This window comes from Chenopodium quinoa, unplaced genomic scaffold (assembly GCF_001683475.1).
Source record: "Chenopodium quinoa cultivar QQ74 unplaced genomic scaffold, ASM168347v1, whole genome shotgun sequence".
Classification (NCBI taxonomy): Eukaryota; Viridiplantae; Streptophyta; class Magnoliopsida; order Caryophyllales; family Amaranthaceae; genus Chenopodium; species Chenopodium quinoa.
The window spans coordinates 4,436,511-4,457,370 of NW_018743175.1; the positions used below are offsets into that span (position 1 = coordinate 4,436,511).

General features: G+C 33.8%; 2 protein-coding genes across 2 annotated transcripts; one reads left to right on the forward strand and one right to left on the reverse strand.

Moving 5' to 3' along the window:
* The first annotated feature begins 1,837 nt into the window (after positions 1–1,837).
* Positions 1,838–10,794, forward strand: LOC110732611 (glycerol-3-phosphate acyltransferase, chloroplastic-like). Its single transcript, XM_021912573.1, has 13 exons — positions 1,838–2,652; positions 5,071–5,168; positions 6,208–6,294; positions 6,495–6,592; positions 7,128–7,185; positions 7,706–7,807; positions 7,911–7,972; positions 8,064–8,174; positions 8,883–8,961; positions 9,315–9,434; positions 9,515–9,628; positions 9,728–9,892; positions 10,405–10,794. The coding sequence occupies exons 1-12, from the start codon at positions 2,322–2,324 to the stop codon at positions 9,863–9,865; spliced, it is 1,398 nt and encodes a 465-aa protein (XP_021768265.1). The 5' UTR covers positions 1,838–2,321; the 3' UTR covers positions 9,866–9,892; positions 10,405–10,794.
* A 6,030-nt stretch (positions 10,795–16,824) lies between these two features.
* LOC110732613 (2-alkenal reductase (NADP(+)-dependent)-like) lies at positions 16,825–19,301 on the reverse strand. Its single transcript, XM_021912575.1, has 6 exons — positions 18,930–19,301; positions 18,461–18,644; positions 18,100–18,266; positions 17,869–17,951; positions 17,657–17,783; positions 16,825–17,358 (listed from the first exon to the last, which is right to left on the reverse strand). The coding sequence occupies exons 1-6, from the start codon at positions 19,161–19,163 to the stop codon at positions 17,128–17,130; spliced, it is 1,026 nt and encodes a 341-aa protein (XP_021768267.1). The 5' UTR covers positions 19,164–19,301; the 3' UTR covers positions 16,825–17,127.
* Between the last annotated feature and the right edge of the window lie 1,559 nt (positions 19,302–20,860).

A 20,860-nucleotide genomic window follows, 5' to 3' on the forward strand; every position in this document is an offset into this window, starting at 1 on the left:
CCAGCAATCATGCAATCTACTTTTACTATAGCCACGTCTTGTTGTAAGCCATAAGAAGTGTCGGTACTCTATGTAAGTTTTCCCCTATATAAACTGCATTAGGCAAAGAAGTGAAGGCAAGCTTGAAGTGAGTTTGCTAGAGCATTTCTGTATAATAGAGAAGTCCTCTAGAGAAAATCCTCACCTTAAGAGATAGATTGGTTCTCCATCTCTTTTAAAGTAGAGAAAAACTATAATTTCTTGTCTAATTTTATTATCATTTACCAATTTAATTAGATCATGCTCATTGATGGTAGACCTCTAAAACTCTACACCTACAATCTCCAATCAAAACAAGGAGCTCATCCACACTTGCTTTGTATTGCCTATTATGTTCTTATATAATACTTTTTGAAAACCTTATAGTTTTCGCTAAAATTAAAAAAAATAAAAATAAAAAATAAGGTTATCAATTGCCTCCCTAGATTAATTTTTCAACCAATTTCATTCACACTTCAAAGTTATTGTCTTGTGTTCTTGTATGTTCTTATATAATAGCCTTTGAAAACCTTATAGTTTTCGTTTAAAAAAAAAAAAAAAAAAAAAAAACCTTATAGTTATCGATTGGCTCCCTAGATTAATTTTTCAACCAATTTCATTCCCACTTCAAAGTTATTGTCATGTGTTCTTACATTTGGATTGAAAAGAAGGATTTAGTCTCCATTATTTAGTTGCTTCCCATATTTTTTTTTAGCACTACTCTATGGATAACTGATATGAAGTATTTTAAAAAGGTTAGTAGTTTTGAATTATAGTGTAGCTATAAACCTTTTATTTTCCACCCTCGATTCTTTTGCCTTTTTTTCCTTTTTCCCTCTAAACTTTTATACACTGTGAAAAATAATCTCATTATTTTTATCAGATATAGATGAGGATCAATCCAAATAAAGATTCATTTCATTTTCTCTCTGATCCTATTATTCTCTAAGATAATTTTCATTATGCGCCCTAGAATCATTTAGACCAAACTCATTCAACTTACTATAAGGGATTTACATGCAATGACATAATGATATGTTACTAGGAAATTTATGGCCTACTCGAGTAAGTTGTCTTCACATTACTTTCTTTGTAGTAGAGGTGATAAAAAAATCAGGTTGGGCCTTAACATCAAATCTCGTGCCCAAACCCATAACAATGTAGTAGGTTTTTTGGGCTTTTTTCGGGTCGGGTTCAGATTTTTAACTAAAAATGTGTTTTTAGGCTTGCCCAAATCCGCTCTATTTTCGGATTGGATCGGGCTGAGTTCGGATTTTTAACTAAAAATGTGTTTTTAGGCTTGTCCAAACCCACCCTATTTTTGGGTCGGATCGGGCCGGACTAGTGGGCCGAGCCAATGTTGATCACCTCTACTTTGTAGCATGGGTGCTTATCCTTGTAATATTTAATAATACATGAATCACACTTTAATAATTTTATCTAATTTATCTTATCCTCAAAATCAATCAAATGAGACTTTGTCAGAAATACTTTCAACAATAGGAAATAATACATTCTTCGTAAAATAAAAAATACAGAGTAATACCAATTGAGTGCAACTACCACGAGCCCATCTAAACCCGACACGATGCACATCGATAGTCCAAATTCATGCAACGAAACCATTGTTAAAATTTAGCACAAGCCTAACTGGTCCATCTGTGCATCACCTTGCTTGATTTAGCATAGCACGTGGTTTGAGCTATGTGCGTTTAGAAGGCCACAAAGGGACTAACACGACATTTTTAGTTCATTATAGACACAACTCACTCGAATACAAGACCCGCTTCCCTAAAACATGAACTTACATGACCTTACCCATTCAACTCAGCCTCCATTATTTAGTTCATACTCCGTACCCTCCTAACTAAAACATGAAAACCACAAACTTAAATACTTGATACAGTTTGACCTGACGTGACCCGAACCTACCCACCCCACTTGACCCCCCATACGGCCATACCCCAATATATGGTTGATTAATCATCAACCCTTGGACTTCATGTTTTAATCAAAGAAAAACGAATCTATCCATTTCCTAGTCCTCCCACACCACGAGCTCAAGAAAATGGAAAAACGACAATACCAGAAAGAAACGTCATATCCAGTAACCCCAAAAGCCGTCATCGCCTAATCCTGCAACTTCCTCAGACACCCACACCATATATATCCTTTCTCTCTCCTCCTTTCACCTCTTTTTTTTTTTCTGCAACTCAAATTCACCAATCATCTTCTTCATTCTCCACTTTCTCTCTCCTCTTTCTCGCATTTTCTCTCTCTTCAATTTCCAGAAACCATTAACAATGTTAGTGCTATCTTCCTCTACTCCTCCCGTTCTCGAGCTCCTCAAAGATAGTGTTTCTTCTTCATCGGCGGCGTCTTCTTCGGCGTTTTCTGAGGTGGTTCTTCGTCGGAGTTTTTTCACTCGGAGTAACTCTTCGTTACTATGTTGCTGCTCTTCCAAGCTCAAATTAATGGCGGATGCTGCTGTTCCGTCGTCTTCTTCTGTTTCTGCTTCTGATTCTGATTCTTATTCTGCTTCTGAAGAGGATAATTGCAAGATTCCACTCAAGAATGATAATGAGAATCAATCTCTTCGTTCTCGCACTTACCTTGATGTTCGTTCTGCTGAAGGTGTATTATCTTTCTAAAAATTTTTCGTGTTACTTCATTTTATTGCTAGCAATGAAGAACTTCCACAAGTTATTTGCGTGTTATGTTGATTAGTTTATTGTTATAACTGAATGCCTGAAATGTAGATGACTGCTGAATTGATATTTGATCATTTTTGGTGTCCAATTCAATGTTGATTTGCTTATGAAAAAATCGGCGACAAGTTTCTGTTGAATTAATATGCAGTTTTCTTTTGTTGATATTTTTGTTTTCTATAATTTGATTAATATGTTGCAATGTAGAGTTTGTTGATTAACATCTAAGCGTTATTTTCCGTTTATTTGATCGGAAAATTTTGAGACAGAACAATTAATTAGTGTCCAATTTAGTGTGTTCTTTGCTAATGAAATAAATTGGAGACAATTTTCTGCTGGATTGATATGCAGTTTCTTGATTAATTTACAGTTATAAGCAGTTTCTTGAATCATTTAATATGCTAAAATGTAGATTGCTGTTGGATTAGTATATGAGCGTTTATTTATTTATTTTTTTTTCTTTCTCTTTATCCGATTAGATTTTTTTTTGAGACGGATTAATTATTTTTTGTGTTTTTTTGTTGATGAAGAAATCGGAGACAAGTTCTTTATCCTTTGTATTGCAGGATTCATATGCTATTTCTATATAAGTTTATTGGCACAAACAATTTCTTGTTATTTTTTTGTCTATAACTGGTTTATATACTAATTGATTGATAATTGAACATTTCTTTTCCTGCTCTGTTTGTTGTTTACTGGTGTACTGTAGTGATTAGAGAATTCGAAGCATATAACAAATAACAATGTGGAATTTAAGAAAGAGAGAGAAAGATGTCCTTTGTTGGTTCACTTATTAGGATGAAATAATTTTGAATGCCTATGCGCTTTAGTTCATTATTTACTTGAACCGCATAGTTCAAGATTGTTGCTGACTTGCTGTTTTTCCCATGAAGCATATGATGTAGAGTAGATTCCTGCCTCCTAATACAGTTCACAAGTTTTCCTTTCCTCTCTGAAATATCTGAATTGTTTCTAGTGCTCTAACTTCTGAAAGTAGCATCACTCTAGGCTTTCTGTTGAAATGTGAAAGGATGAGTGTCGTACTAGAAAGTAGAAACATTCCTAACTTTACTTGGATAAGTAATGACATTCTCTTTGGAAGTGAGTGACCACTGCCTAATTGCTTAGGAAGTATGATATAGTGGAGATTAGCTAGAGTTCATTTTAGCCAGCTCAATTATTGATGAGTTCTTGTGCTTTCACATGTACCAATACTTTATAAGTGGAGAGAGAAGGGAAAATTTGCAACTTGTACGGCTGTATGTATCTTCTTATATCATGCTTTGATTGCCTACCATTTATTAGCTGGTCTGGTACAATAGCTTTATGGTTAATTGTAGTGAGCAATATTTTTTCCTTTCCTTTCTTTTAAAATCTAATTGTGCTTCAATAAATAACCCAACAAATGACCATTTTGATTTAAAGTTGAATCACAATTTAGAAAAGAAAGCCTAGGTTTGTGATGGATTCATGATGGTATATTCAATAGATTTCAAGATGTTCTTAAGTGAAAGGGGATGCTTCTTTGGCATGATATATGGTACTGGGCTCAACCTTTAAAGCTCCAAGCTCCACATTTTTTTTTTCCCTCCTCCTGATTAAAATTCTGTCCAAGATGAAACTTAGATGTAATGATGACTTGACTGTATTGTTGAACGTCAATGAAGTCTCTTTTACTGTTAAATGCTTCTTTAGTTTTTGACTACCCATCTAAGGACTGTCTGGGAAGTGGGAACCCAAGGCACTTCCTGTGCAGTTTGAGAAAGGATTCCTACTTCCCTATGTAGGATGTTCTTAAGGGAGGGATTTTTTCAGGTTAAGATGACTCCGCTTTTGTTGCCTGTTTCGTTAAGTGTATCTCTATACTTAGCCTTTCGTTTTCTTTCGTAGATGACAACTGTATGCAGTTAAGCATGCTTGATCTCTGTAATGTCTAGTTGTTGACCTTGTTGTTGTAGGGTTGTGGACTAAAAGAGCAAGTGACAAGTTTAATACTGTTTTTCAGAGTTTCTTAACAGTTCCTCCCTCTTCCCTCCCAATGAAAATACTTATAACCTTTAAATCATTGAGTTGATTCCCATATTTTGCAAAGTGTTTTTTGGGTCTATTGTTATATTATCATACAATGAAGAAATTTTGTTAAGTACTTTTCCATTGTGAAGTGTCTGCTACTGTGCTATGTTTTGACACATATGTATTGATAAAGTTTGTCTAAACCTTAAAATCGGCATTCGTAAGACCAAGGAGTCTAGACTTCTTTTTTTCTTTTATATTTATTTTTTATTTTTTTATTTTTAATTGGGTATTGTGATATCTTCCCTTAATGATTTGTATATCCCTGCAGAGCTGATTTCTGGAATAAAAAGAGAATCAGAAACTGGAAGGTTGCCTAAAGGTGTTACTGCTGCAGTGGAGGAACTTTTTCACTACTACCGCAACGCAGTAAGTTATATTATTGATCAATTCATTCCCTGGAATGCTATCTGTAGCCATTTTTGGAAATTGGGTTATATTTCTTCAAACAAATGGAAAATTTCTGCTGTTATGAATTTCTTTTGTCTGATTGGATGTGAGCATATGTTGCATTACCCTATGTCCATCTTTCATCAGACAGTAAAATACATTCTACAGTTGCATGAAGCTTGTCTCCTTGAAGCCCTGGGATTGCGTAGCAGTATTTACAATGTTTAACTAGTTCTTAAATTAGAAATTCTCTTCTGCTCCTCGAATATTTCTGGCAGACTCTAGTTTCCTTATTAATGCTATTTCACAGTTAACCCAATTTGATTCCTGTTTCCCAACTTCGAAGTAGAAGTGCAAAATTGTTTTACATATTTCCTAGTCAAGACTTTGAATTCTCCTTTTGGATTTAATTCTGCCTTTTGCTATTTTACCACTTGGAGAAAAGTATGCGATTATGTGAGGGCATGGAAATTTTTGATATAACCTTCTTTATATTCTTATCAGGGAGGGGGGTGCTTATTGCTTTTAAGTTTTGTAATGGACAAGACTCAAGAAACATTAAACATATCCGTATTTCCTTAATTCTGAAAATCTGAATATTGCACAATAAATGTCAAAATGGGGAAAAATTGGCACATTTAACAGCCTGCTATAAGCCTGTACTTATCTTTCCTGTAATAGCTTACACTAGTTGCTAAATATGTCAGCAGTCTCTCTGTTATCGCATTGACATGGCTGCGTACATCTGACTCCCTTTGCCTTGCCTGGACGAAAGATTCTTTAGAGGCATTAGAGTAATTTTTTTACTTTTTCCAAAATAAATAAATAAATAAAATCTTATTGGGGAGACAGGAAAACCTGTTGGATGAACTAAATTTTGTTTTTTCTATACTTCCTGTTTGCAATTCTGATGATGATAGAGAGATTAGATACTTATATCCTGTAGCCTGTAGATTAGTTTGAGTATCTATTTAGTGGTGTTGAGTTGTGACATCTGTCAACTGGTTTAACTTTTCAGGTCCTTTCAAGTGGAATTTCTAATGCTGATGAACTAGTGTTGTCAAACATGAAAACTATGCTGAATTTTGTGTTAATGGATATGGAGGTATTCTATGGTCTAATCTATTGTGGTCATTGATTTGTCAATGTTCTTATGTTATATATCCACTTGTGATTGGTAGACATCAGATCGTTGTTTATAATCGCCCAAAATATTTATCTATAAAAATAACATTTTTATTATATGACGGGAATTATGCACCACTCAGCTGCTTATATGGTTAGTGGTTTTAATATATTTTACAGGACCCTTTTGTATTTCCACCGTATCACAAAGCTATTCGAGAGCCTATTGACTATTATTCCTTTGGTCAAGATTACATTCGTCCATTGATTGATTTTGGGTGAGTTAACCTCCTGTCTTTCTCTTCGTGGCATCATTATTTTATAACAGTATTTGACTTATGACGTGAAAATAGTTCATATATTCTCTTCAACATAATTTAACATGATTTTATTTAAAGAGAATGTTATACTTGTCTGATTACCTAGTGGATATTGCGCTTGTTTGATTAAAAAAATTTATAAATTATGATGTTGTGGTTATTACATAATGTGGCTGCTGTTTGATTCAATGGAAGTTATTGATTTAAACATAATGCCTTTGATTAGTTTCAAATATGACTGAAAGTCTAAAAGTGCAAATTGCATTGTGCTTAAAGTGGAGGTGCATTCTGGTCTTCTGGATATTGTTTTAGAAGAAACCACGGACTACTTTTGTAGGATATACTTCTGTAGTGTTTGGCATACTGTGTTGTTTTAGTCTGTTTGATTCTTTGGGGGGTGGATTGATTAAAAAAAAATCAGCACAAGCATGTCTAGCTTTGGGGTTATTGGCTCAACCAATTCTTGATCCTTATTGTCATTGTTTCATTTCAGAAATTCATACGTCGGCAATATCACCCTTTTTCATGAAATGGAGGAGAAGCTTCAGCAGGTATCTATTCTCAAATCTCTTTGTTTCTCAGTCTTTTTTAGGCTGCTCTACCTGAGTGATTAAAGTAGTAGATAGGAAGAAAGTGTTAAAAACTTCAATCATATGGCCATTAATTGTTGGGGATTCTTTTTGGATGAATCTGAAACTTTCAGACTGAAAGGTACTATTTGGGGCCTAATGATGTGATTTAAGAGGAGGAAGTAATGTGCATTTTTATATTAGCCAATATCCTATGTGTAGAAATTTGACCAAGGATACCAGATTCAATCGTAGGATACCCTTGGTAATAATGACGTTCTTAAGATATTATAAACAAGATTGTGTATGTGCCTTGATAGTGGAGAAATGTACCTGTAGGTGTAGTGTCATGTCTTTTAAATATATATATTTCTTCATAGCAAGGAGGCCCTATATAACGTTGTGCTTGCTACATCCTATACCAGCAACTTGTGCATTTGATAAATTCCTGGTAAAGATTCCCATAATGTTGCAGCTTCAATATCCTAGCTGTAATGTGCAGGGGCATAACATTATCTTAATGTCCAACCATCAAACTGAAGCAGATCCCGCCGTGATTGCATTGCTTCTGGAGAAGACAAATTCACTCATCGCAGAAAATCTGGTGACATCAATATGCTATTTGTCAAATATGTAATTTGCACCCTTTATTGTGCATTATTTTTTCAAAGCTTACATGGAAAGGGTGTAACTTTTATATGCTGCAGATCTACATAGCAGGCGATCGAGTTGTAACTGATCCTCTTTGCAAACCCTTTAGCATGGGAAGGTGATCTGATATGCTCTATCTCATTGTTTAAGGAACCCTGTCTACTTTTTGATGTTTAGTTGTCATCTATTTCTCTTTTGTTTCGGTTCAGGAATCTTCTTTGTGTTTACTCTAAGAAGCACATGCATGATGTTCCCGAGCTTGTTGATGCAAAGAAAAGAGCAAATACAAGGAGTTTGAAAGAGTTGGCCTTACTTTTAAGGTAATTAGCACAACTTTGGATTCAGCTTCATTGTTCATGATGAAACTAGAACTTCTATTTGTAATTTTGTTGATCTCTGGATGAAGCTTCGAATTGCGCATTAGCTCTTAATAGTGAAGGGATTGCAAATTTCTATCCCATGTGGCCATGTTCTTTGTATTTCTTTCTCGTCCATGTTGACATATGGTTTCTGAAATGTTTGGAAGACCGGAAGCAGTGAAAAATTGGGAGAAACTTGATTCATAAATGATCAACTATATGAATATGGTTTGTTCATGGGGCTATTAGCACAGTGTATATTAAATAGAAAAGGTCTTTGGACTTAGCTATATGATTATGCTTATAGATGCTAAAAGGTATCTCTGTAAATCAGGAAATCAGGATGGGCATTGAGCATTTAAACTTATATTAGAGCTGCCCAACAGACTTTTTTTTTATGAAAGTGTGTTTGCTCACTTTGCTGGTCTCTATGTGTGGGTTTTTATATATATATATATATATATATATATATATATATATATATATATATATATATATATATATATATATATATATATATATATTTTTTTTTTTTATTTTTTTTTTTTAATTCTCTTTTTTTTGGTGTCTTGAAGTCTGAAATGTAGTCTTTTCCCGTTGTTCTATATTGAATATTTTCTCTTATCTTTTTCTCGTGCTGGGTCTTCTAAATGATATATCTACATCCAGAGAAGGTTCAAAAATAATCTGGATCGCACCCAGTGGTGGAAGAGATCGTCCAGATGCTGTCACTGGTGAATGGTACCCGGTAAGTTTTAATGTTACGTTAGACAGTAAAAATTTAGACCGTTTGCCTTTTCTTCTGACATCTGCACTTGCACTTTTCATACTTTTTTTTTTTTGTGCTGATTGCTGTATACTTATTACTCATAGAATGGGAGATTTTATGCTCCTAATGGATGTTTTGTTTTATTTGTTTTTCATGTAGGAGGCATTATTTGTGCGTAACTTAGTTGCTATTCTTGATATGATCTCCTTTCTGTGTATATATAGAGTATAGACTAGTTCCACTGTGCAAGTGAATCATGAATCTTATTTCTTGCATTTCTTTTCTGCTATTTTACTATGCCATTTATATGATACTGATTGGAAGAGCATCAGGCAACTTTTGATGTCACATCAGTGGATAATATGAGAAGGCTTGTGGAACATTCCGGCGTACCAGGGCATATCTATCCAATGGCATTACTATGCTATGACATAATGCCTCCTCCAGCACAGGTATCTTTATGTTGTTTGAAAAAGCCTGCTTGACTTTGAATTTCTTTAATTTGAAAGCTCACCTTTCCTTCTCTCTGCAGGTTGAAAAAGAAATTGGGGAGAAAAGAGTAATATCCTTTCATGGAGTTGGGTTATCTGTTGAACCAGAGATCAAATACTCTGATATTTCTTTTGGTTGGGAAAACGAGAAAGAGGTTGGTGTATAGTTCAGAAACTCTTGCACTAAGTGGTTCACATAAGATCATAACATGGCAAGGTCCAAAATTGTGATTCTTTTGGTGATTTTACTGCAGGCTAAGGCGGCTTATGCACAAGCATTATATGCTTCTGTGAAAGAACAATATAAAGTCCTCAAAGCTGCTATATATGAAAAACAAGGCTCAAGTGCATCAACGATGGCTACTTCTCTGTCACCACCTTGGACCAGTTGACATCGGTGGCCTTTGCTTTCTTTTTAGGTAATCCTGCTTTATTTTCAGTCAGGAGAATCATAAAATGCCTCTTATAAGCTTGACCCCCCAATAATAAAATAAAACTAATTAGGTGTTCAGAAAAAATGGCTTCTTTGGCAAAACTATGTGCGACTTCTTATGTGTAGTTTGGAGGCGCCAAGGTTTTCTTTCTCCTTTTTGTTCAAATTGATGGTCTTTCTCCTCATTTCACCCTACAAGAGGGTTTTTTTTTTTTTTTTTTTTTTTTTTTATTATTATTATTATTATTATTATTATTAATTTTTGTATTTTCTCGAGATACTTTGTGGCATCGTGCTCACTGCTCACTCCCTTAGTCCCTTTGCCCTTTAAAAGAATGACAAATCTGTTATGCACCAGGATGATACTACCATGCCAACCATGTGTACTACCTATACGATATTATTATGTGCCTCTCATCTGAATTATATTACAGTGCTACAATGTATTGCAATCTGTTTCCCTCTCCTCTAAATCACACCAACTAATTGTGATTGCAGCTTTTAAGAGAACTTGTAGCTTCCCCTGTTGCTGTCCATCATTCTTAAGCACCTTCAAGCGACAATTTTTAGTGTTTTATTGCTTGTGGAGGCAGCATGCTCACTTATTTTTCCTCGAGGGATAGTAGGTGGGGAGGAGATTATAGCTGTCAGCCTATCACTACCATTCCAATTTTTGCTAGGTTCCATTTTCTGAGAATTTTTTTTCTTTACAGGAAGAGGTTTCAAACGTTAATGACCTCTTAGGTGCTCTATTCAGTCATTGTACAGCATTGTTCTTCCGTAAAATGTATATTTCCAAATCTTGTATTGTTTCTTAGGCGAAATACGTTACATTGTTATATTACTGAAATTTTGGTATCAATTTTTGACACATCTATAGTTCTATCAGCCTTCAAATGTGTTTTTGCCTTTGAAATTTAAGTTTGAATACAGGTTGTTTGTACAGTAACCCTTTGATATTTTATTTTTCCCCATTGGTTAATAAAGTATTGCAGTTTTAGACTTAACACGGGAAAAAGTGTTCGATAATGTATTTTAATTTTCATTAACACCTAAAAACACCTACTGTGAATCATGCCTTTCATACAAGTGCGAAGTATTAGATAAATATGGAGTAATTAAATTTTTGAACGAGGTATTATTACTTATTATTGAAAGAATATGAAACTATGAAACAAAAGCAAATTAATATAATGAGAACATGCTTATTATCATAAAGAGTACAACCTATTAATTAAAATAAAAAACGAACAAATAATGGCGGCACTAGTTGCCGGAAAATTCTTGACAGTCTACAGTGAATTTCAGAGGAGTTACATCGATCACTCCCTTAAATTTCACCCTCTTTTAAAAAAAAAAAAAAAAAATGCTAACTTAGTGTAACTAATAAAAGAATAGCAATAGATTTTTAAGTCCTACCCTAAGAAGAATATCAATATTACTAATTTCTTTTTTTTTTTTAGGCTATAGTAACTGCATTATTAAGTTGGTTATTGTCGTTAACAACTTGGAGGAAAACAAAGGCAATCTTTCTTTCTTGTCCAAACCTAAACGACCATAATTGAGCAACATCACCATGTTTGAGATTAATTTTGTTTGTCACATCCCACCAACAACTTTGCAGCACCAGAGTCTTTTTCTCATCCGTATTCTTTGGCCACATTGATAGATTTAGCTCCATCTCTTCTTTGTTTTGCAGTATTAAAGTCACCTTAATATCGCCGCCTTCTTTCAACTCTCTCTTTTCTTCATCGGTTAAAACAAGTCCATTATGCTCGCGCATGTCAGTCTTAGTAAGCAACAATCGATTTTGTTGCCTTTTCACATCCGAAGCAGTAATGTATTTTTGCATTACAAGCTTAGGCACCTCGCCGCGACCACCTCCCATGCCCATTGCTTTCTCTACGAGTTCACTTGGAAGATTCGGGGGTTTAAATTTTGCCTTTTTCTTTTCTTCTTTGCTCGGCCCTGGATTTTTTTGCTTCTTTGGTACCCTTGATGACTTGTTATGGCCTTGTTCCGAAGAACGACCTCTCTTTAGTACCCTTTCTTGATTTTCTTGACGTATAATAAGAGTATTAGTAGCGTTACTACTGCTACATGCTTTATTTTCTTGATGTATAATATGAGAATTATTAGTATTAGTAGCATTACTACTACTACATGCTTCTTTTTCTTGATTTTCTTCATGTATAATAAGAGAATTATTATTAGTAGTAGCATTACTACTACTACATGCTTTTTCAGGGATGATAACCTTATTGACGTTGTCATGATTTTTTTGCTTCTTTGGTACCTTTGATGACTTATTATGGCCTTGTTCCGAAGAACGACCTCTCTTTCGTACCCTTTCTTGATTTTCTTCATGTATAATAAGAGAATTATTAGTAATAATAGTGGCATTAGTACTATTACTACTACATGCTTCTTGACTTTTTCTTCCTACATAAATGTCTTTTCCAAAAAGTTTAATCGTAGTGATAGTATCATTACTATTACTACTACATGCTTCTTCAGGGTTGATGACCTTGTTGACATTGTCATCACTTTTTCTTCCTATAAAAATGTCTTCTCCAAAAAGTCTAAAAGATATCATCATTATTGCGATTGATGATTCTTAGCTAGAAGCTAGTTGAAAATACTCTCAATTATCAAACGGTGACAAAAGAAAAATATTGTTGCAACAAATTGAAAGGGAGAAAACTAAAATACTTGGGTCAATATATAATACTATTAACCGCTTTATTATTTATGGAAATAAGTTTAGGATAATGCTAATGCTAATGCTAGTCCTAGTCCTAATTCTAATTAAAATCGGTTAACTTCATTAAGAGTATATAGATGACACAAACTTCTAAATTTTTTTTTTTGTACAATTATGTTGTAAAGTTGCTAAAATTATCAAACATTATCCAAGTTAAATTAAAATTACCCCAATATAATAAAAGTTATCCAAGTTATCTATGTTTTATTAATATAAGGAAATTTTGTATTTTACCACCCACTAAATACACCTATTTCGAAATTAGCACCCAAAAAAAAAAAAAATTTAAGTTACCACCCATTAAATTAAAAACTAATTAAGTCACCACCTTTTTCATATTTCCGGTCATTTTTCCGGCAGTAGGCCCCACTTTTTTATTTTCCTTTTTTTTTCTTTTCTTTTCTTCACTCGATTTCCCTCTCTTATGATTTTATTGTATTCTACTCTACTCTTTCTCCATTAAATTTCTTCCTCTTTCCTCATAAATTCACTGTCAAATCATAACCTCCCCGCCATTAATGAAAGTAAACCCTTTTTTTTTCTGGAAAAGGGGAACAAGGAAGGAGAAGTCACCGTCGTTGGTAGTTGATAAGGGACCAGAACGTGGGTATTTTTTCTTATTAAAATGCATATCAATACATTAATCATCAATTGTTTAAGACAATTGCACAACAATAACTGCGAAGAACCTTAATTTCATAAAAAAAAACCCCAATTCAATTGAAGCAGGAATCCTAATTTTGAAAACCACCCAATTCAATTAAAGCAAGAACCCTAATTACATAAAGCCCCCAATTTAATTGTGCGAAGAACCCTAATTTAACAAGGAATTGAGCTTACCTGATTGTGAAAGGAGCGTGTGTGTGGGAGATTTCTTCAAATACAACCTTGCAAAATTTGTGAGAATTTGAAGGTAATTGATGAAGAAATTGTGGAGGAGTTTGAAGAGTAGTTTAAATCGCGGGGAAAAAAAAGAAACAGGGTCAAAATAGTCGTTATGTGGGGCCCACTGCCGGAAAAATGATAAAAAATATGAAAAAGGTGGTGATTTAATTAGTTTTTAAATTTAATGAGTGGTAATTTAAAAAAAAAATTGGGTGGTAATTTTAAATGGGGGTATTTAGTGGGTGGTAATATACAAATTTCCTTAATATAAAGCTAAATTCTTTTTTTTAAACGAATAAGAATAATTAAATCTTACGTACTGAGTAGTAAAACTTATCTCATTGTCTAGCTATTTATATTAAAAGTTAACGTTATCCCAAATTAGCTCAAAGTTACCCTAAAACTGTTTGATCCATGTACAAACTCCCTAATATCATTGTAAAACGAACTTAGTACGCAAAAGTTTTTGTTAACATGATTGAGATCATTAAATCCAAAATTCCTCCTTTAATAATCACAGGTCTAAAAAATAAGTTCCTTTTAAATTAAAATAGTCATTTTTTTATTTTTTTGACGAATAAAATAATCATACTTAGCTTGTATGGAACAAGAACTAATTAAAATCAGGGAAGGGTGATAGTATTAGTACAATTTGTATATAAACTTCCAAGGGCTACATGCCTACATATAAGATATAACAAAACCTTACGATGACGGTGTATATGACTAACGTTGGGCGATATCATATATAAAGACCGTCAGCGTCGTCGTAGTAGTGTCAAGATTGTTGCAGTACTGGATTCCGTGTAATAGACTAATATAGTGTGTGTGCTTATTATTGATAAAGGATACCACTATACGAAATAGAACAATGAGTTGTTAATTAAAGAGTTTCGTATGAATTTGTTCTAAAAAGAACATTATTAATTTCATGTTGATTGAAGGATCTTGAATTTAATATCGAAATGAACTTGAGTAATTGTAAACTGATTCTGGTAAGCTAGAATCAGAGGAAAATGGAGAGAAATAAAAAGTTAATTTGGGAATTTTTATTATGTGAAAATCTGGGAAAGCTTTACAACAATATACAGTATATATAGTTAGTTACAAGCTCTAAAGAAAATCTGGGAAAGCTTTACAACAATGCAGACTGTTGAAGAATAAAACCTTCAAATATCATTTTCTCCATCGCATTCAGTAACCAGGATTGCACCATATAGTCATTGCGAACCCATTTCTGAAAATCGCCAGTATCAGAAGCAGGTCTTCTGCAAGTTCCATCAATGAAACAGAGTTGCATGAAGCATTATTTAATTTGTTGTCGTCAAAAACTTTGAGGAAAACAAACCCAGGCTCTCTTTTATCTTGTCCAAACCTAAACGTCCATAATTGACCAACATCATCTTCTTTAGGATCAATTTTGTTTGTCACCTCAATCCAATCACTTTGCAGCACATAATTACGAGTACTCTCATCCAATTCACTATTCTTTTTTGGCCACTTTGATAGACTTAGGTTCACCTCTTCTTTGGTTTCCCATATAACAATCACCTTAATATCGCGGCCTTGATCCAATTCTCTCTTTTCTTGATCGTTTAATAACATACATCCATTAACCTTACGCATGTCAGTCTTGGAAATCAATAATCGTTTGTGATGTTCACTTACATCCGTGACAGTTATGTATTTTTGCATTACGAGCTTAGGCACTTCATCGGTCAAACCCTTTACTTTCTCTATCAGTTCACTTGGAAGATTCGGTTGTTTAAAATCTGTCTTCTTCTTCTGTTCTTTGGTTGGCCTTGGATTTTTTTTTGCTTTTTTGGTTTCTTTGATGTATTTTCGCTTTCTTCCCAAGAACAACTTCTCTTTGGTACCCTTTCTTGATGCGTTATAAGAGAATTATTATTAGTAGTGAATGTACCCTTAGTACTTTTACTCGTACTAACTGTTTCTTCATTAGTGATATGATTCATATGAACAACCTTGTCGCGGTCGTTATTATTATAAATGTCTACACCAAAAAGTCTCATCTTAGAAGCTAAAGTAGTATTATGTTGCAATGTAGTAATCTGTATTTTGATTGAGAGAGAGGAGGTTTTTTGGCTCTATATGTAATACATGAATTCTAAACCGTTTTGTTTTATTTATGGAAATAAACTTGATATCCAAGTCTTAGATGTATAATAATCCTAAACCTAAGCTAATCCTAAATATCTAACTCTAACCCTAACCCTAATCCTAATCCTAATCCTACCCCTAATCAGATAGGTTAGCACCACGTTTGCAAATCCTTGTTCAAGTTAAACTGTTCAATTTTTTTATTTGGATCAACAAAATAAAAATAGGAAATATTAATAAGTTGATATCAAATTGGAAGATTGAGTTGGATAGGTTGTAATTTGACTTCAAAAAATAAAATTTAAAAGGATAGAAATCTGATATCGGTTTGTCAATTTTCATATTTTAACTGCCCTCCTTAATGATACTTCGTATATCTTGAGACACGGTTTGAAAATAATCTAGATCGCACTCGGTGGTGAAAGAGATTATTTGTGAAAATAGTATTGTACACCCGGGTGCACCATGCGCATGGTGCACCCGAAAGGCGGAAAGAACATATTGTTATTTGACAAAGAACATATTCGTGTATGACAAAGAACATGCTTATATTTGACAAAGAACATACCTATATATGTTTGATAATAAGTTCTTCTATACTTGTGTTATTTAACATATGTTGATTAAACATGTTTTTTGGATTTCAATAATACAAAATATGTTCTTTGAATTTGGCTCGTATGTTCTTTAAATTTGGCTCTCTTTTTTTTTTTTTTTTTTTTTTTGACTGGCTCGTATGTTCTTTGAGGTAATGAGTTCTTTAACGTATGTTCTTTAACTCATGTTATGATATCTTTGGTAAAAAAAAAATTCCGTCAATGTGTAATTTTCATGAAATTTTAATAAAGTTTTTATCATGTTCTTTTTGTAATGTCTTTATGTTCTTTAGTAATGCATGTTCTTTGTTAAAAACAAACATGTACTTTTTCAAACACCTAAATGTTCTTTTTCAAACACCTAATGTTCTTTCCGCTTTTTTTTATTTATTTAACCGGGTGCATAGACCATGCATTAGATTGGTTGGATGCTAGCACTGGTGAATGGTAATGTTGTCGTCTCTGTCTCATTTTACTTGCTTCACTTTTAACAAAATACTCTCATAAAAATTGGTCAAACAGGAGCATGCTAAATAAAATAAGACTAAGGCATTTTTCACTTCACTTTAAAAAAAAATTACTCACATTCAGTAAAAATAAGTTCCTAAAAAAATACTCGCAATCAAAGTAAGCCTACTAAGGTCGACTACGAGAATATACACAATAAACAACAACAAACCAAACATGGCCAAAAAAAAAAAAAAAAAAAAAAGAGCTCTAAGGCAGACGTTTGCACGAATGCACAATGCACCATGCACCAAGTTATTGTTTGCTCAAACACAATTTAATGTAACATGAAATCACACAATAGAAAGAGCATTTAGACTTGTTATGACTTAAACTTGAATGACAACCTTACCAGCATTGGAACTGGTAAAAAAGTGAAGCCATGCTATCTAAAAAGCTTTCAATACCCTTGTTAATTTTAAGTTTTGAGCTTAGTTTTTGTTCCTTCAAATATCCACCCACTTCTGTTGCAAATTCCCCAAATTGATGAAAATATGACCGTAACATGAAGCCTTGCATGTGAACTTCCTTTCCCACCATATTCAATAGATTTCTCACTCCTTCCCTTTCTGTCCAAACCTGTTTAAATCACATAGTTAATAATAATTTACATGTAATTATGCATGTAGAACTCTTCAATTTTTGTAGAGGCTATACCAATTCGACATATAATTGTAATACACCGTGCATAAATAGGCAAAATTTGTACACTATGAATCACAACAACACGAGGTGATTTTATCAACTAACAAATTAAAGACGGTTGCAAATCACCCTCGACTTATTTCCACTTCAGTTCAGTTTAAAAGAACAGATCCTAATGCTCCTTTCATTTGCAAATCAAGAATAAAAATTATAGAAAGTACTCCGTATATACCTTATTGTATTGGGAAATCATTCCGCAAAGTGGAATACGCGCATATGTATTAACATGATTGAGAACAGCCTCAAGAGTTCTGCCTCCCACATTCTCGAAGTATATATCAATTCCATTAGGGAAGTACCTATAAAATTAATTTAGAATAATTAAAAATCATTAGTGAAAATAAAAAGATATTGTGTATATGTAATACTCCTCAAATTAATTACTTGCTTAAGGCAGCATCAAGATCTGTTTCTTTCTTGTAGTTGAATGCATCATCAAATCCAAATTCTTCCTTCAATAATCTCACCTATAAAAAAAAATTCGTTTAAATTAAAATATAATAGTCATACACTCATACTTGTACGGAATTAGAACTAATTATAAACTGGGAGGGTAGACGGGATATACATACTTTCAAGGACTACGTATAACAAAACCCAATTATAAAAACGCACCTTGTCATCAGATCCAGTGCTACCAATGACGCGACAACCTTTGATTTTAGCCAATTGACCAGCAATCATCCCAACACCTCCAGCCGCGGCAGAAATGAACACATTCTCCCCTGCCTTTGGCTTCCCTATTACTTGTATTCCTACCCATGCTGCCAGTCCTGGTATTCCTGCACATTTTTCCCAAATACTTTATATGATTAGGCATTTCCACTCCGATTTTATGACTTGCTCATCAAAATTGTACTCCCTCCGCCTTTTCAATTAATTAAGAAGAATTGAACAAATAGAACGAGGGCAGGGTCAATTAAAAATAAAATAAAACATAGAGACAGAGGGAGTATGTAGTATAAAATCATCGTACCAAGCACATTGAGATACTCCGAAGGGCTGACCCCTAAGGCAGGATCAATTTTAGTAGTCACAGCTTGAGAGGGTATTACACTATACTCAGCAACTGGCATTTCTGAGCAGACCACCAAGTCACCCTCCTTATATTTGGCATCTTTTGATCTAATTATCTTCCCTACTCCATATGATACAATAACCTGCATTTAAATTCCGTTTTTCCCAATTACTATTATTGTCGAAAGTAAGAAAAAAGTAACCGTAACTCTAAAGATCAGAGTAAGATAAATACTAAGCTTAATAAATTGAACTGAAAAATTCTGCAGAGAAGTTCAAAAGAACAAGGCCTAAAAAACTTAAAGTAGCGACACTATAACATTTGATAAAACCAAATGTATATTTTATAGTGTCTATTTTATAGCAACAAAGAGATCAAATGGCGTTATTTAATAAAAAGTCATACGACATCTATGATTAAAAAAAACCTGGTTAATGGGATACTGGGACACATTAAGACCATCCTCTTCGACACCAGTCATTCTTGAGCGCAAATATGGATCAACTGAGATCCAAAGGCTCTGAATAGCAACATGATTTTCGGGGATGGAATCGACGGCTAAGGATAAGCTCACAGTTCTGAGCTTAAGATGATCCGACGATGGTAGACCGTCTCTAGCGTAGGCTGCCATGTGCCATTCTTTACTCTGTACCACCTCCATTTCTTTGAAAACTCTCTCTAAATCATACACAATATAAGCACTAATAAATCTATACTACGAGTAATAATAAGAGATATATGGTGATAATTGAAAAGGTGAAAAAAAAGGAAAAATATCTTCATTTTGTGCTTTCATAATCATTCGTAATGAGTTGTTATAATTGCATCAATTTAGAACCACGCGTATTGTTTCACATCTTACCAAGTGTACTATTTTTTTTTTTTTCTTCTTTTGACACATACCGAGTGTACTAATCTTTTTACACATACCAAGTGTACTATATATTAGACCAGGCAAATGGGTCATTCGGGTCAGGTCAGGTCTGGGTCGGGTCATTTTGGGTCGGGTCAAATAGGTATCGGGTCAAGTTCGGTTCAGGTCGGGTCATTTCGGGTTGATTTTGGGTTAACTAATTATCTGGTCGGGTCGGGTATCGGGTCAACACTTCGGGTCGAGTTCGGGTCGGGTCATTTTTCGGGTCGGGTCAATTCGGGTCGGGTCGATTTTCGGGTGCAAATTTCGGGTCGAGTCATATTCGGGTCAGGTCATATTCGAGTCGATGTACTGGGTTAAATTCAACTCTGTATATATATTTATTTATTTTTTGACAAGAAACTCACTATATTTTTTAAGGCTACTTTTTTCATGGAATATACTCATATAGTAATTGTGAGACTTTTGTTGACCTTGTTTTTTTTTTTTTTTGGTGTTTAGATTGAGAATCAATTTCAAGATCTCTTGAAACTAAGAGGGATGCTCTAACTAATTGAGTTATAAGCTTATACGAGTTATACCTTACTCTTTTATTGTCCTTAGTTTTAATACTCTTATTATCATTGTCACTGTTTACTGTTGTAATATTTATTTGTATTATTCTTATAATAATCTATAATATAATCTATGTTTTTTAAGTGCTCCATTAATTTTAACTGGACATACACTGATACATGTATGCAGGCATGTCGTGCAAGAAATTGATTAATAATAGACTTCCTATTATAATAACTTACGAATTTTTAATAACTTATAAAGAGGAAGACCAAAGAAATCGAGAAAAGTAATGCTCAAAATATGTAAATTACTTACACTGTTAGTTTGTTACACATTACAAATAAAAAAAATGAAGCCAGTTTGATTGCGGTTATTTTCTATTTCGGTTTGCTCAGGTTAAATCGTTAGCTTAAAAGCTTAAATAGATTCTGGTCATTTCAAGTATAAGGTAATCTTAGTTCGAGTCACTTTGGATTTCGAGTCTATTTGGGTCAATTAATCCAAGTTAAAGATCGGGTCGAGTTCGGGTTTCGGGTCACTTCGGGTAACGGGTCAACTTCGGGTCGGGTCAACTTCGGGTCGGGTCACTTCGGGTTTCGGGTCAAGGTCGGGTCAATTCCACTTCGGGTCGGGTATGGGTCGGGTTGCTTTGGGTTTCGGGTCAATTTCGGGTCACTGTATTCGGGTCAATTTCGGGTCATGGGTCGGGTCATCGGGTCTGGGTCAAGTTTGCCAGGTCTACTATATATATATATACTAGGTTAGGTCCCGTGCCATGCACGATAGTTTTTAATAAGTATTCTTATATTAAAACAATATTTTATTATAAAACATAAATTTATCTAAAATATCATAAAAGAGCCTATTAGCCAGATAGATATTTTAAAATAGGTATTTTAAAATACGTATTTAACAATATTATATTT

Excerpts from the sequence above, each read along its gene's own strand:
- LOC110732611 (XM_021912573.1), top strand. The coding sequence starts at position 2,322 with ATGTTAGTGCTATCTTCCTCTACTCCTCCCGTTCTCGAGCTCCTCAAA. Across the intron at positions 6,295-6,494 it reads TTGTGTTAATGGATATGGAG|GACCCTTTTGTATTTCCACC; the intron begins GTATTCTATGGT and ends TATATTTTACAG. Across the intron at positions 7,808-7,910 it reads CACTCATCGCAGAAAATCTG|ATCTACATAGCAGGCGATCG; the intron begins GTGACATCAATA and ends TATATGCTGCAG.
- LOC110732613 (XM_021912575.1), bottom strand. The coding sequence starts at position 19,163 with ATGGAGGTGGTACAGAGTAAAGAATGGCACATGGCAGCCTACGCTAGA. Across the intron at positions 18,645-18,929 it reads CCCAGTATCCCATTAACCAG|GTTATTGTATCATATGGAGT; the intron begins GTTTTTTTTAAT and ends ATTTAAATGCAG. Across the intron at positions 18,267-18,460 it reads GGAGTATCTCAATGTGCTTG|GAATACCAGGACTGGCAGCA; the intron begins GTACGATGATTT and ends AAAAATGTGCAG.